The sequence below is a fragment of the Prionailurus bengalensis genome, chromosome D4 (genome assembly GCF_016509475.1).
Source record: "Prionailurus bengalensis isolate Pbe53 chromosome D4, Fcat_Pben_1.1_paternal_pri, whole genome shotgun sequence".
Lineage (NCBI taxonomy): Eukaryota > Metazoa > Chordata > Mammalia > Carnivora > Felidae > Prionailurus > Prionailurus bengalensis.
The window spans coordinates 94,070,830-94,085,417 of NC_057359.1; the positions used below are offsets into that span (position 1 = coordinate 94,070,830).

Below are 14,588 nucleotides of genomic sequence, written 5' to 3' on the forward strand. Positions count from 1 at the left end.
CTGCCACGCGCACCGCACACGCTGGGTACAGCACGCTCCAGGCACAGGCTCCCACGCCCCAGGGCCCCTCCTTCTCCTCACAATAAACCATCCTGTCTCCTACCTAACTCAAGAAACAGAAGGACTCTGAGCAGGAAGACGCTTTAGGGACAGCTCTCACTTTAACATAGCACAATCATAATTTCTCTCTATTGTGGGTTTCCTCCTGGATCTTGTTCCGAAATCACGTTGCTCAAGTCCACAATAAACGCCAAATGTGCCAAACCAGAAGATCCTGAGGGCTCCGCTCCGGCCTGCAAGACCAAAGCATCTCCCAGACGGCGGCCTACCCTCGTCCCTGCCCCACCTTGACCGTGGCCCACACCATGCCAGACCCCGCCCACACCCCAGACCACCCTGACCCACCTCACACACCTGCCTGACCCTGGCCCTCGGCCCTCCCCCAGCCCTGCACCCCAACCCCCCCTTCCCACACCTGGCCTTGCCCCTGACCCCGCCCCCAGACCCAACCCGCCCCGCCAGACCTGCTGCCTGGAGGCCTCCTTCCTCCTGCACCACAGCAGGCAAGTCAGGGGGACAGAGACTCGTTCCCACAGCACACCCTCTTTGGGGGTCTCGGCCACCCCTGCCCCTGCACCCCTGCACACTGGCCAGGCCCCATGGGGCACACGCACAGGTGCTCCTCCAGGCCCATGGCCAGGCTCTCCGCCGGAAGGAGCAGCAGGAGCTGGGGGCTCTCCTCGTTTGTCTGCTCGCCTCACATGTAGCCAACGTGCCACCTTCGTCCCTCACGGTCTCTCCCCCGTGACACCTGCCGGGTCACAGTCTCCCGCCGATCCACCTGTCTGTTTACTGCTGTCCCTTTCCTGGGAGTCCCCACAAAGCTGGGTGCTGAGGGGGCAGTCCGGTGCCACAAGTGCCCTCGTGGGCTGTGCCAAGGAGACCTCTCAGGCCCCTGTGGCCTCAAGAGGGAGGAGAACTCTTGGGCCCAGCAGACGGCCCCCGTGAGGGGAAGCTGGAGACCGTCCAGGTCCTGTGGGCCCCTCCCTGAGGAGGCACCAGGAGCCCCGCCCATTTCTTCCTCTGTTCAGTCCTTCAACCCTGGTTCCTCCCTGGGCTGACTTGGAGCAGCCTCCAGGCCTCAGCAAGGCCAAGGCCCTGGCCTGGCTTCTCCATGGTGTCAACACCATTGTTTAACGTTTCTAGAGCCCTTGACACTTCATGGCATGTGTAGCACATGTGCAGAAGGGCCTCTTAGGCAGGGTCCTTCCACACCACGCCCCACCCAAGCAAGCAGCAAACCCCCAAGGGCAGTGTGAGCCCCTGGGGCCACATCCTGTGCCTGCATTTCCTGGACACAAGGATGGGGGTGGGGAGGAGCAAAGAGCATGATGTGGGGGGGGGGGGGCGGGAGTTCCCCCCAGGGTACAGAGTTCTGGCTCAGCACCCTTTTGTCCACCATCCAAAAACACAGGGCCAAGCACCCACCACCTGCATGACCGAGAGCCATGTGGGTGGTTTAAATAAACCCCAAATGGTGGCTCCTCCCCCTGGCCTCTGTCTCTGGGTCGACTGCAGGCAGGTGCCCTGTGCTGCCCTCTGAACTGCAGGCCACTCTGACAGCTGCTAGAAGGGTCTCAGAGGGAGGCCGAGGGCTTGCCACGCGTCCTGTCTGAAGCCCTCCTTCAGGCACAGCCAGGCCCCCAGGCCACCCCCTCTCTTTGGCTAACCCCACCCTTGTGTGGTCTGAGGGGCTCCTCTTTTTTTTTTTTTTTTTAATTTTTTTCAATGTTTTTTTATTTATTTTTGGGACAGAGAGAGACAGAGCATGAACGGGGGAGGGGCAGAGAGAGAGGGAGACACAGAATCGGAAAGAGGGTCCAGGCTCCGAGCCATCAGCCCAGAGCCTGATGCGGGGCTCGAACTCCCGGACCGCGAGATCGTGACCTGGCTGGAGTCGGACGCTTAACCGACTGCGCCACCCAGGCGCCCCATGAGGGGCTCCTCTTTAAAAAGGTAGAGCTGGCTCCTGGGTGTCTGAGTCAGTTGAGCATCCCACTCTTGATTTCAGCTCAGATCATGACCCCAGGGACGTGGGATCCAGCCCCACACTGGGCTCTGCGCTCAACGTGGAGCCTGCTTGGGATTCTCTCTCCCTCTCCGCCCCTCCCCAACTCATCCCCCCCTCCACCTCTCAAATAAATTGAAAAAAAGGTGGAGCCCAGTCCAATCAGAATTATAATAAAGACTAGCATCGGTGCAGGCAAAGGTTCCTCTGACCCCTTCAAGTCAGGTCACCAGAGGAGGAAGCCTGTCCTGCAGACCAAGTGTGGTCCATCCATGCCTTGTGGTCAGGCTCTTTCCACGTCGCATACAGCACAAACTGCCATGACCCCGACGACCTCCTTTGCACTGCAGCCACCTGCTTCGCCGGTCAGCCCAGGAAGGAGGCAGATGACCAAATGGCCCTTTTGAGGGAGGGGCCTTTTTCTAGTGAAGAAACCCCTACGACTCCCAAGATTTGCCACAGGCTCTCTTCCCCTTTTCTCTAAGTAGCATAGCACCCAGCGTCTGGCCACCCAGAGGCGGGCAGTGGGCTCCGTTCACAGGCCAGTCCCAGCACAGGTAGACGGACCTACCCCCTCCTCCTGGAGAAAGGACCGAGGCCACAGAAACTCCGCTCAGCTCTCATTACACAACATTTGTTCTGTTCCCGAGCCCTGGACAAAGTACAGCAACACACTGAAACCCATGTGCTTCTGAGAATGAAAACAGCTGGCAGAGAGCAAGTTCAAGTTCACCCCACGACAGACTTTTTTAATTGACCTCATTTTAAAGTGAAAATTAAAAAATCTGGAGTCCAAATCATCTTTAGCTGGAAATGTGGTTCTGGGTTTGCAACCCACACCACAACCAGCAGGCCTTCCCATGGACGGCCTTCCAGGAGCCCACTGGGGTGAGCGGCTCCTGGCAGTTTGAGAACTTCTATTTAAAATGAACGGTCAAAATGTGCAACTCATTTAAGCACCATGTATTTTTCTGAAAGGCGGCTAACCTGAGCCAGGTTCTTGCTGGGTACCCTGCAGCACAACAAAACATCTGCCTCAAAGAACCCACTCACTCCAGAGGCCCTGCTCCCTGGCCCCTGCTCCACACCTGAGCGGGAAGCCCCTGGCCCAGCGGCAAGCCCGGCAGCAGGAGGGCGCGGGCCAGGTGGCCTCCTCTGGACAGCTGGCCCAGGAGAGCCTACCTGACAGCCACACAGGCTCGCCAGGCCCCGCAGATGTGAAGCCGAATGAAGGAACCACCCTTTTACGTGGAGCCAGCCAGCCAGCAGGGGGAGCCCTCAGCCCTAGCGTTCTGCGCCAGCCGCACACCCAGCAGCGAGAGAGGCACCTGTGCGTGCGTGCACACTGCTTTAGCTGGGGCTTCATTCACCCCTCAGCAGGAAGGACTCGGCCAAGGAGCAGCTGCCGGCACCCTGAGCCCTCCCTTCCTCCAAGCGGTTTCCCTTCCAAGCAGTGCCTCACAACCGTCTCCTTTTTCTCTGTAAAGTAACCTTCCTCTCCTTTGTTCTCCAGACTTGCTCGTCCCGGATCGCAAAGCCTCTGCCATTCCCGCGTGAGCCCATTTTGCTGGCAAAACAACTGGCCGTCTAATTATCGGGGTCGACACAAGCCATGTCCAGTGTTTGCTACAGGTTCCCGATGCTCCAGGGTGCACTGACCGAGCAGGACCCAAGGCCTCTCGAAACCCTGCCCCTCGGCCACGTCCCAGCCACCCTCCCAGCAGTGTTGTCTCCTCCAGGCAGAGCCCGCTGGCATCCTGCACAGTTCAGGCTAGGGTCCCGGCCCAGCCGCACGGTGAAGTGGGCAGCCTGGGGCAAGTGAGGGCATGGGAACCACAGAGCGAGTGTGGCTGACACACGTACAGCCCCGGCTGTGACCTGGCTGTCTCGTCACCTCTACAGGAGGGAGAGCAGCGCGGGGCCCTGGCTTGCTCTGAGACGGGCCGGGAGGCACATTCTTCCGGCCGGTGGTCTCTCTGCATAGAGGCCACGTGCGTGGGAGGAGCACGGCAGCAAAGCCTGAGACCTGGCTGGAAGCCCAGAGGGCCAGGCTCCTGGCCAGGACAGGACAGCATGGAGCAGACACTTCACGGTGTGTCCTGACCTAAAGCTGCCCTCCAAGCCTCCCAGAAAGGTGGGAAGTAAAGGAAAAGGCCAGAAGTTAAAAGAATCCGGAAGGACCTACGTGGCTGGCTGAGAGTCCAAGGCGGCTGGCTACTGGCTTGAGCCTTCTGCCTGTCTGTCCCTCCGTCCCAGGAGAACAAGGCCAGGGGGCTTCCTGCGGCCACAGAGCACGATTCTCTCCACACTGTGGTCACTGAAGTGACTTTAAAGGTCACCAAACCACTCTCGTGTGAACGCCAAGTCATGGTCCCTTCACCGCTTTCCTACAATGCTTTCTGCAAACAGGCGGCACCCCTGTGTGGCCCCCTCTCCAGGTGAGTCCTGTGCCCTTTATCACAGGAGTGGCCGAGGCCGAGGAGGGGGTGACAACGGAGCTGCCAGCTCCCAGGCTCCACTGCCCGAGGCAGCCTCACTGCCGGGGGTGCCAGAGCCCTGGACTCCTCCTGGCGCCCCCTACACGGTGCCCAGCCCCCCACACGGCACCCAGCCTTCCCAGGCCCTATGGGTGGCAGCCCCCGCCCGTGTTACCCATAAGACATGCGGCAGGAATGCCGAGGGGCCGTCAGAGGGTCATCAGCTGGCACCAGCGCTGGAGCCCCCGAAGCCGTAGGCCTCATGGGGGAGGCCCCTGAGGCCTGGAGTCCCTGTCTCCTCCCAGCCCTGCCCCGCCCCCCACCCCCCACCCCCCACCCGCCACCATCCAGCAGGTCAGCTGCGCCCTACTTTTCAGTGCAAAATGTACCTGGCGTAAGGCATCAAATGTCTCTGTACTGATCGCTTATATCGATTACAGGTGGGAACGGTGATATTCAGGGAACACTGGACTTAGGAAATGAAAATTAATTTCCTCTCCTGGGGCACCTGGGTGGCTCAGTCGGCTAAGCGTCTGCCTTCAGCTCAGGTCATGACCTCACGGTTCATGGGTTCAAGTCCCACGTCAGTGCAGAGCCCACTTCAGAGCCTCTGTCCCACCCCCTTTCTCTGCCTCTCCTGCACCTGCACTCTCTCTCTCAAAAATAAACATTCAGAAAAATTAACTCCATCCCCCACTTTTTTTAATGTTTTTTAACAGAAGCTCTATGCCCAACGTGGGGCTTGAACTCACAACCCTGAGATCAAGAAACTCATGCTCTACCAACTGAGCCAGCCAGGCTCCCTGGACCAGAAAATTTAAAAGCACATGTGTGATTCACACATTTCTGCTGGGTCTTCGTTGGGTACGCAGCCGGCCAGACAACAGGGGACCTGGAGGTGCCTGGCCGCCTCCGCAGAGATGGGCACCGGGCCCAAAGGCACCACTCTGCACAACAGCATCGGGATTCAGCCTGCCGTCCCCAAATTCCAAAGGCCAGTGGAGCTGGGGACGCCACCCCAGACATGTTTGGGCGTCCAGCCTGGACCCTGAAAACAGGGGCCACTCAGGTCTGTTTTGTTAAAGGAGAATGCTAATTTGAAAGCCATTTCAATTCGTTTTCAACTGAATCAAATGTCCGGGCACACAGCTCAGTGATTTTTAAAAAGTTTTATTTATATGATACACATACTATGAAATCTACCCCTTTAAAGTGCACAACTCGGTGTTTTGGTATATTTAGGTAGGAGAAAACATCGCCGCTACCTAATGGCAGTACGTTTCCATCACCCCAGAAAGACCACCCATTAGCAGTCGCTCCCCATCGGCCCTCTCGGTGGCAACCACAAATCCACTTTCCGTCTCCTGGGATTTGCCTGTTTTAGACACTCAAAGAAAAGGGGTCATATGATACGCGGCCTTTTGCCTCTGGGTCCTGCAACCCAGCACGCTGCTCTCAAGGCTCATTCACGTTGTAGCACTGCTGGTACTTACTCCTTTTCACGGCTGAATAATATTCCACGGTACAGCTGGACCACACTCCTCTGTGGACGGGCATCTGGGTTGTTTCCACCTTGTGGCTGCCGTGGACGTTTGTGCACGGATGCTGTACGTGGAGGTGTGCCGTCATTTCTCTGAGAGTAGAGTTGCCGGGCTGAGCGGAGCTGGTTCGCTGGCTGAGAGGCGGCCGGACTGCTTCCCACCACAGTGCACGAGGGGCCCAATTTCCGCACATCCTTGCCAACGTCTGTTGGTGTCTCTTTTATTTTGTCCGTATCCGTGGGAGCGACTTGTAACTTACTGGTTTAACTTCAGGCCGTTCCTTTCTTTAAAAATTAAGACTGCCAATTTGAAATACAAGAAGGTAACGTTTCAGAGATACCGCGAGGGGTACAGGTAGAACTGCTGTTGTGTGCCTCTCTGGCCGCCGCCGTGGCGGGGGCTGATTCTGGGCTGGAGCGGCGCCCTTCCGCACACTCACGACCATGTGCACATTGTCAAGACCGAGCGGGGTCTAGGCCTGCATTTGCAGTTCAGGGAGGAACCGGCTCCTCCAGAGTCCTGGCTGGGGGCCCTCACGAGAGGAAGCTCTTCGGGGACCCTTTCCCATGGGGCGCAGGCTGAGGCATGGCCCGGGGGCAGGGGGCAGAAATCACTGGCCCCAGAGTTCAGCTGGGCTTTCCAGCTCCACACCTGCTCTCGTGAGGGCCTCCTAATATCCAACAACGGGGCAGAAGTCCTATGAATGATGAATGGCTACTTAAAAAAGACATTTTACAAAAACATCTAATGTCACGGGAAACAAAGTCCTCACAATGTGCCCTAGCGTTGAACCTAACCAAGAGCAGCAATGTTACGGCGTGTGCCGCAGGACAGCCGGCGGTGTCAGCCCGGGACACGGCACGGACACGAAGGACATGTGGGCCCTGGCGGGGGGGGGGGGGGGGGGGGGCGCCTGCCAGTTCTCTGTACAGGAACGCCTTGGTTTGAGAGCATAATTCGTTCCGGAAACATGCTTGTGATCCAAAGCACTTGTATATCAAAGTGAATTTCCCCATAAGAGATAATGGAAACGCAGACGATTCATTCCACCACGCAAAAGTGTTTGTATGAAATATAATACAAAGCAATAAAGAAAATACAAAATATAAAGGAAAATCAGCAAATTAACCTGCACTGACCTTTGAAAACCCTCGTGGCTGGTGTGAGGGAGCCAAGAGAGAGGAGGGTTATTGGGCAGGACAACTTTCACCACCACTAACGGAATCACTGCTGTCTGTTGGCTCCGTGGAATCTCTTTCTTTTCGTGCAACTTTAACAGGGAGCCTATCCAATGACACTTGCTTTTGCCTCCGTTTGAGGATTTCACGGAAATGGGACATCGCGTTGTCGTTAAACAGACTCATCGCTCGCACTGCTACAGCCTTATTCGGGTGGTGCTTTTCTACAAACTTCTGCACTGTTTCCCACATTTCACACATCTCCCTAATCTCACTTGAAGTGAGGGATTCCTCGGCCTTTTTCTCCCCTGAGGACGAGACCTCCCCCATAACCTCTTGCCGCTGCTCGCGATGCAGACCCATCAGTTCGTCGGTGGTCGGCTCCTGGCCATGCTCCTCCACCAGCTCCTGACTGTCGTCCTCACTCACCTCCAGTCCCCTGGTCTTCCCCAAGGACACCGTTTCACCGACAACTGGCGGCTGCTGTTCATGAGCAAGCCCCTCTAAGTCAGGTCCAAGAACACAATCGGGCCACAGTTTTCTCCAAGCAGAATTGAGGGTTCTCTTGGTGACCCCATCCCAGGCTTTATCAATGATCTGGAGGCAGTTCACGATGTGGAAATGATTTTTCCAAAACTCTCGGAGGGTAAGATTTGTTCCTTTGGTCACCTCAAAGCATTGCTGAAATAGTGCTTTGGTGTAAAGCTGTTTAAAGTTTGAAATGACCTGCTGATCCATGGGCTGGAGGACTGGAGTGGTGTTGGGAGGAAGGAACTTGACCTTAATGAACTCGAATTCCTCCAGCAGGTCGTCCTCAAAGCCTGGAGGATGAGCAGGGGCATCATCCATCACCAGCAAGGCTCTGAGCGGCAGATTCTTCTCTAAAAGGTATTTCTTCACTGCAGGACCGAAGGCCTCGTTGACCCACTCGACAAACAAGATACGAGTGACCCAAGCCTTGCTGTTGGACCTCCACATGACGTTTAACTGGCTCTTCTGCACCCTGCATTTCCTGAAGGCTCGTGGGTTCTCGGAATGATACACGAGCAGGGGCTTGACTTTGAAATCCCCACTGGCGTTAGCGCAAAACAAGAGGGTGAGACGGTCTTTCACGGGCCTGTGACCAGGCACTGCACTCTCTTCTTCCGTAATGTGCGTCCTCTTTGGCATCTCTTTCCAAAAAAGCCCCGTCTCGTCGCAGTTAAAAACTTGCTCCGGCAGGTAACACTCAGAAGCCATGAGCTTCTGGAACTCGGTAGCAAACACCTCGGCTGCCTTAGCGTCCGAACTCGCAGCCTCTCTGTGCCTCACGACACTCCGGATGCCACTTCTCCTCTTAAAGTTATCAAACCATCCCCTGCTTGCTTTGAAGCCTTCTTCGTTTTCTGTTGACGTACCTGGCAGTTTACTTACGAGGTCGGTGTACAAGGCCTTTGCCTTCTCGCAGATAAAGTTCTCGGTCACGGTGTCACCTGCCAGCCGTTTCTCATTTATCCAAACCAGAAGCAACTTCTCTACATCTTCCAGAACACGTGGCCGTTGCTTTGATATTCTCGTGACTCCTTTCGCTGCATCTAGCCCCCTTATTTCTTCTTTCTTCTTTAATATTGTGCAAATGGTTGACGTAGACTTCTTATAAAATCTTGCAATTTCGGCCACTCGCATCCCTCGTTCGTACTTCTCGACGATTTCCTTCTTGACTTCCACCGTGATCATCTCCTTCTTCCTGCCTTTCTTTTCAACCTTTCTCTGCATGGGGGCCATTGCAAACGTTCACACAGATGCTGATTACAGCACAGTATTAACAAACTCTTGTCATAGACTGTATTTAATGGAACCGGCAATAAGGCAGCAGAGGAAAGGGTCTCTATCTGCAGGCAGCCTGACCTAGAATGAAGCAAAGCATTCCTAAGCTCACTCTTGTCTGGAAAAGCAAAGGACTGTCTGTTGGTGCTTTGAAGTGACAAAAATACACCAGTGCCAGCTGAGGGCACCTTGTAACATTCTGAAAAATCACGGATATCTGCCAAACACCACAGCCTGAGACCAAACATCCAAGCATGGAAGACGATCACCCACAATCCCACAGAGAGAGAGAGAGAGAGAGAGAGAGAGAGAGAGAGAGAGGGAGAGAGAGGGAGAGAGAAGAACCATTGGCTCAGTTGTGATCACGTGACGTTCGGCGTTCTGTACTACCTGTATTGCAAGACTTGGCTCGTTTATCAAGTTAAAATTTATTAGAAATGTTTGCTCATCTTGTGGAACACTCGCAGAACAAGTTACAATCCAAGGTTTTACTGTATTTTCTATTTTAACTTTTTTGTACTTGCTAAATATTCTACCATGAACACACTCCACTTTATATTCACAAAGAAAACCACAAATGGTATCTTAAAAGTTAAAATAAACTATAAAGGAATCTTAGCTGCAGAAAGGAGACGGGGCCACCGTTCACTCCTCCATGAGCCCCCCGACAGGCCGCAGGGGCGGTGGTCACTTCCCACTGGACACCAGGTCCTCTCCCCACAGCCCTCGCTCTGCTGGACGGCTTTAAGCCCTCACCACCGGTTATCTGCTGCTGGCAAACAGACGGCCCCAAACTCAGTGGCTCAGAACAGAAAAAACATCCTGCCCTGGTCGCCAGGGGTCAGGCACTTGAAGCAGCCTGGCCCAGTGGCCCTGTTGTGAGGGTCCCTGGCCGTCACAGCTGGAACAAGGCAGGGGCTGCGCTGTCTCAAGGCCCAGCTGGGGCCGGGGGCTCACGCAGGCTGGGAGCACACACCCGTGCGTGGCAGGAAGCTGCCAGCCCGGTGCCCACGTGGCGGGAACTTTGCAGCCCGCTGCGTCCCTGCTGCTCAACACCTGCTCCAATTTTCTGTTTCTTCTCAGGTGTGTTTGCATAAGGCATCGATTTCTTGAGGTTTTCCCATTTACGACCGTGGTGCCAGTGTGGATGCAGAACATCTGTGCTTCTCATTAAGCTTGAGTGTTGTCTCACTTCACTGGTTTCCCTCTATCTCGTCAGGAGTTTATTTCATTGTTTGTTTTTCAAGAACTGGTGTTTGGTCTTTCTGATTTTATTGTTTTAATTGAGACACTGACTTTATTTTTTTTCAATTTACTTTATTTTTAAGTAATCTCTACACCCAACACATGGCTCCAACTCACGACCCTGAGATGCAGCGTCGCACGCTCGGGCCAGCTGGGCGCCCCGTCTTACCAATTTTATACTTTCTGATTTAATTAATTAGTTAATTAATTAAGCTTTTCTCTTAATTAACTCCCTCTTCTTCCTTTTGGTTTCTTCCCTTTGCTTTTTACTTTTTTGGGCATGATTTCCTTCCTTTTGACTAAATACGGGCTACTTGGATTTGCCTTTTCCTCCGAACGGCTCACAGATATTCTGCTTCCTTCCGACCTCCAGAGCTGCTGTGCTGGCCTGGCTCCCTCCTCTGCAAACGGCCGTCACCGCTCTCTGGGACCTCCTCAGACCGGCCCCTCATCCTTGGACTTCAGATTCAGCCCTGCATGTCTCAAGGTGTCATCCACTAGCTCATTCACCTACTTCCTGCACCATAAGCTCTTTCCTTCCTCACAGGCTGTTCTATCAGAGTCACGGGGCGTAGCGTGACGGTGTCAGTCGGCCCGAGGGCTCTGAGCCTTGCCCCTTTCTCGCTTCCCCCGCAGACAGCGGGCCGTGCCTTGCGGTGGCCATGGCACAGGGTCCCCCACAGCCGCGAGACGGTCTCATGTGTGGCCTGGCCCAGGCACCCACCGTGAAGGGCCGCGTGCAGAAACTGGCTCAGAGACCGGTGGCGGCTCGTTCTGCGTTTGAAACCACAAGGCGAGAAACCGGCACTGGCTTCGGCCTGAGAGCAGAGGGGCGCGTGAGGGCGCGTCAGTGCTGCCGGCCCAGGACTCCCGTCGCCCAGAGGATGAGGGTCTGTCCAGCATGGAGTCCCGCAGGAGCGCTGACACGTTCCCTGTTCTACAGTCTCAACCGTGCACCTTAAAGGAGAGGAGTCTTGAGGCGCTTCCTGCGGGCACGGCTTCCCTGTCACGCAGGCGGTCTCGGCCACCAAGAAGAGCACCCCGCAGCGGCCTGAGCTCTGCCTTCCTCGTCCCTCTGGTCTTCCTTCAACGTTTCCTGGGTGGTGGAGGGCGAGGTCCTCGGCGGAACTGGTGGCTTTGAGAGACGCGGTGCCCTGCGGCGGGTGCCTCCTCGCTGACCCCAGGAAGGGCCGGGTCTCAGGAAGCTGATCTCTAACACCACGCATTTCAATCACACCAAGACTATTTTTATTTCCTGAGGGAAAAATCTTATTTTTATTTCATTTTGTCTTGGAACGTGCCCAGTTTTCAAAGGAAAAAAACAAACAAACCCGACTTCTTTGTATTGGGCTAAAACCAATTCCTGCCCGTTTCTTGGACATTCGTGCTCCAGAATTAACCACAGAGAAGCACTGCCCTCCTCTGCAAATAAGTTCCAGCACCATGCCGACCTCTATCTGAGTCACGCGCTTACCTGAGGAAATGGTTCCCTTTTCTGGACTCTTCTACTGAGGCAGGAACTGTGTGATCCACACAACCTTAGCGGGTCTGCCCGTAAAGCTGACAGGGAGGCAGCTGGTGGCGGCAGAAGCCTGGGCGGCCTCCCCTCCGATGCCACAGCCACTGCACGTCTGGGGAGGGTGCCAGGGCCCCCTGCAGAGGCCAGCTTCAGACCGGTCCTCAGGCCGCGGCCGCTCCAAACGCTGAAGCACCTACTTGGAACAGATTTTAGCAGATGTAAGTTTTCGAAACAACATGTCAGCAGCTGAATTTCAGAGCTGGAAGAATCTTAGGCTCAGTAATCACTCCAACTTTCAGGGCATCTGTAAAACAGAAAAACCTGTGATTGAATCCTTCTTTAAAAATGGTTTCAACTTAAGAATTTATTTTGAGATACACACGCAGTTCTGAGAGAAAGAGACATCTCATATACCCTTTATCCAGTTCTCAAGACGTTACCACAGTCAAAATCATAATGAGGGACTGACACCGACTCAGTCAAGATATAGAACGTTCCACCCCCCAGGACCCCCCAGGGTTGCCCCTTTATAGCCACCCCCACGCCATTAATCTGTTAGCGGCCCCAAGCAACCACTAATCTCTCCGCTTATATCATTTGTCACCTCTAGAAACGTATACAAATGGAATCAAAGTATGCGATCTCTGCCCACTCAGCATGCCCCTGAGCCTCCTTCCCCGCAAGCTGTGTGTGCCCACGGCCCATCCCTCGTCCACGTGTGGGTGCGAGTCTGCCTAACCGTTTGCCCACTGGAGGACAGCTAGGTTGTTTCCAGTTTGGGGCTTCATGAACAGAGCTGCGGTGAATGTTAGGGTATGGTGACAGGCACAGGGATGGGACTTTTTTCATCTTTTTATTATGGAAATAGAGAAGTCGATAAAAGAGTGATGAGGCAGGTGCCCAAAGGCAATTCAAAAGGGGAGGCAGGAGGGGCAGCCGGGGGGCTTGGGGGATGGGGGGGGGGGGGGCGGGAAGGGGGTCATGTCCCTGAGGCCAGGCAATGAGTGGGGAGGATGAGCCATGCCCAGGGAGGAGGTTACTAGTGACCCTGACAGGTCTGCAGGAAGGCCACCCAGAGCCGGTGTGGGAGCAGCACGGCGGGAAAGGGAACCAGTGCTGCCACCCACCTCCAGGCCAGCAGGACGGGGAGCCTCAGCCCCCACTGGGGAGGAAGCAGGTCCTCGGGGGCACAGGTGCCCTTCCAAGCACATCACAGGCGATGTCTGTGAGTCGTCACAGCGCTCTGCCAGGCCAGGACTCAGCGCTCCCGTTCCTCAGGTAAAGAAGTCTATAGGGTCAGAGAGCTGGACCAGGATCACCCAGGGAGGAGACTCAGCCATAACCGAGCAGAGTGGCTCCCAGGTCACAGGACCCACAGGCCCGACGGGGGAGAGAGGATGGCCAACATGGAAGGCAAGTCAGGTCCCTGAGTTACAGCTGAGTTCTGAGTTCTGACAGCCATCCAGGACCCGAGCCTCCCCTGGACCGTGGGGGCCAGGGTGTTCTCTTATGTGCACGAAAGGACAGATCCTGTCTACGGGAGCATTTCTGGGGTTGGGTGTTGTGATGGCTCATTTTGTGTCACCCTGGCAAAGCCGTGGTGTCCACATGTTTGGCCAAACACAGTCACGGGTTGCTGTGAAAGCATTTCTTACATGAAATTAACATGTACAACAGTAGACTTGTCCTAAAGCAGATGAGCCTCCCTAACGTGGGTGGGCCTCATCCAGTCAGGGGAAGGCCTTAAGAGAACAGAGTGAACCCTGCCCCCAGACTCCAAGTTGAACCCTGAGTTCTTCCCTGGCTCTCCCGCAGAGTTTGGATTTTCCAGCCCCCACAGCTGTTTAAAGTCAATCCATCTCTCTGTACACCTGTTGGTTGTTTCTCTAACACAGGTGTGAAGGATGTGACAGCAGGTAAGACCTGTATGGGAGTGGCGGTAGGGACCTGTGCCCCCGAGAGGCTGGGGCCCCTGCAGGGAGAGGCTCCTGGCCCCAGAGGGCCTCCACTTTCTAGTGAATGAGGTTGTGCAGGGCACAGGGCAGGGGCTCCGCCTGCCACAGGGGTGGGTTGGGCTGGGTTAGTCCTGCCCTCTGAGCCTCCGTCTGGGCCAGGGACAGGGAGCACAGGACCGACGGGCCCCAGAAGAGCCCCTGGCACGTCACCACGACCTGGTTTTCCACGAGTGAGACTCGGGGCCTCCCCCCGAGTTTCCCCCCGAAGTTGAGCGAGGGTGAGCGCGGGCCGCCGCCGTGGGAGACCCCAGACCACCGTGGCCCGCCCCCGGCCCCAGGACCGGCCCCCGCGGCTCTCCCCTCCCAGCGGAGCCGGAACGACGACGCCTTCGCTCCTCGCAGACTCGGTCCGCGGGCTGGCGGGGCAGGGGCCGCAGTGGAGGGCCCACCCCCACCACCTTCAGGGCCGGCCAGGCCGCCGGCTCGGCCACAGCCCCGCTCGGCCCTGCCCTGCCTCCCCGCGCCCCTGCAGACCCCGAGACCGCCCCACCTCGGCCCGCCGCCCCGGCGGTCTCTCACCTGAGCCCGCGGGGTCCGCCCGGAACCCTGGCCCGGCCGCGGCGGTAGCGGCAGGCCCGGACGGCTTTCCCCGGCGCACCGAGACCCACACTGCCGGAGGCACCGCGGGCTGGGGAGAGCGAACTCGGGGAGCCCCGGACGGAAGTCCGGAGGGGCGCGGCATAAGCGGGGGGCGGGGCCGGATGCGGAGGGGCGGTTCCTGTGGGGGCGGGGCCGTGGG

General features: G+C 56.3%; 2 protein-coding genes and 1 non-coding gene across 4 annotated transcripts in view; all 3 read right to left on the reverse strand.

Annotated features, from left to right (window-relative positions):
- EXD3 (exonuclease 3'-5' domain containing 3) overlaps window positions 1-14,520 on the reverse strand; it is an 81,332-nt gene extending 66,812 nt beyond the window's left edge. The window contains exons 1-2 of one of the 2 annotated variants that reach the window (XM_043566689.1): window positions 14,369-14,520; window positions 11,790-12,027 (exon numbers count right to left, since the gene is read on the reverse strand). The gene's annotated coding sequence lies outside the window, so the exon portion shown is untranslated. Of the gene's footprint in view, window positions 1-11,789; window positions 12,139-14,368 lie in introns of both variants that reach the window. The other variant, XM_043566688.1, reaches the window with a different exon arrangement.
- On the reverse strand, window positions 4,717-8,980 carry LOC122474453 (tigger transposable element-derived protein 1-like). The gene is made up of 2 exons (XM_043565324.1): window positions 7,540-8,980; window positions 4,717-4,781 (listed from the first exon to the last, which is right to left on the reverse strand). The coding sequence occupies exons 1-2, from the start codon at window positions 8,978-8,980 to the stop codon at window positions 4,717-4,719; spliced, it is 1,506 nt and encodes a 501-aa protein (XP_043421259.1).
- TRNAK-CUU lies at window positions 5,273-5,345 on the reverse strand. Its single transcript has one exon. It is a non-coding gene; the product is annotated as a tRNA-Lys (tRNA).
- Window positions 14,521-14,588: the final 68 nt, after the last annotated feature.

Excerpts from the sequence above, each read along its gene's own strand:
- LOC122474453 (XM_043565324.1), bottom strand. The coding sequence starts at position 8,980 with ATGATCACGGTGGAAGTCAAGAAGGAAATCGTCGAGAAGTACGAACGA. Across the intron at positions 4,782-7,539 it reads CGAGGAATCCCTCACTTCAA|CGCTGGTGCCAGCTGATGAC; the intron begins GTGAGATTAGGG and ends CGGGGGCTCCAG.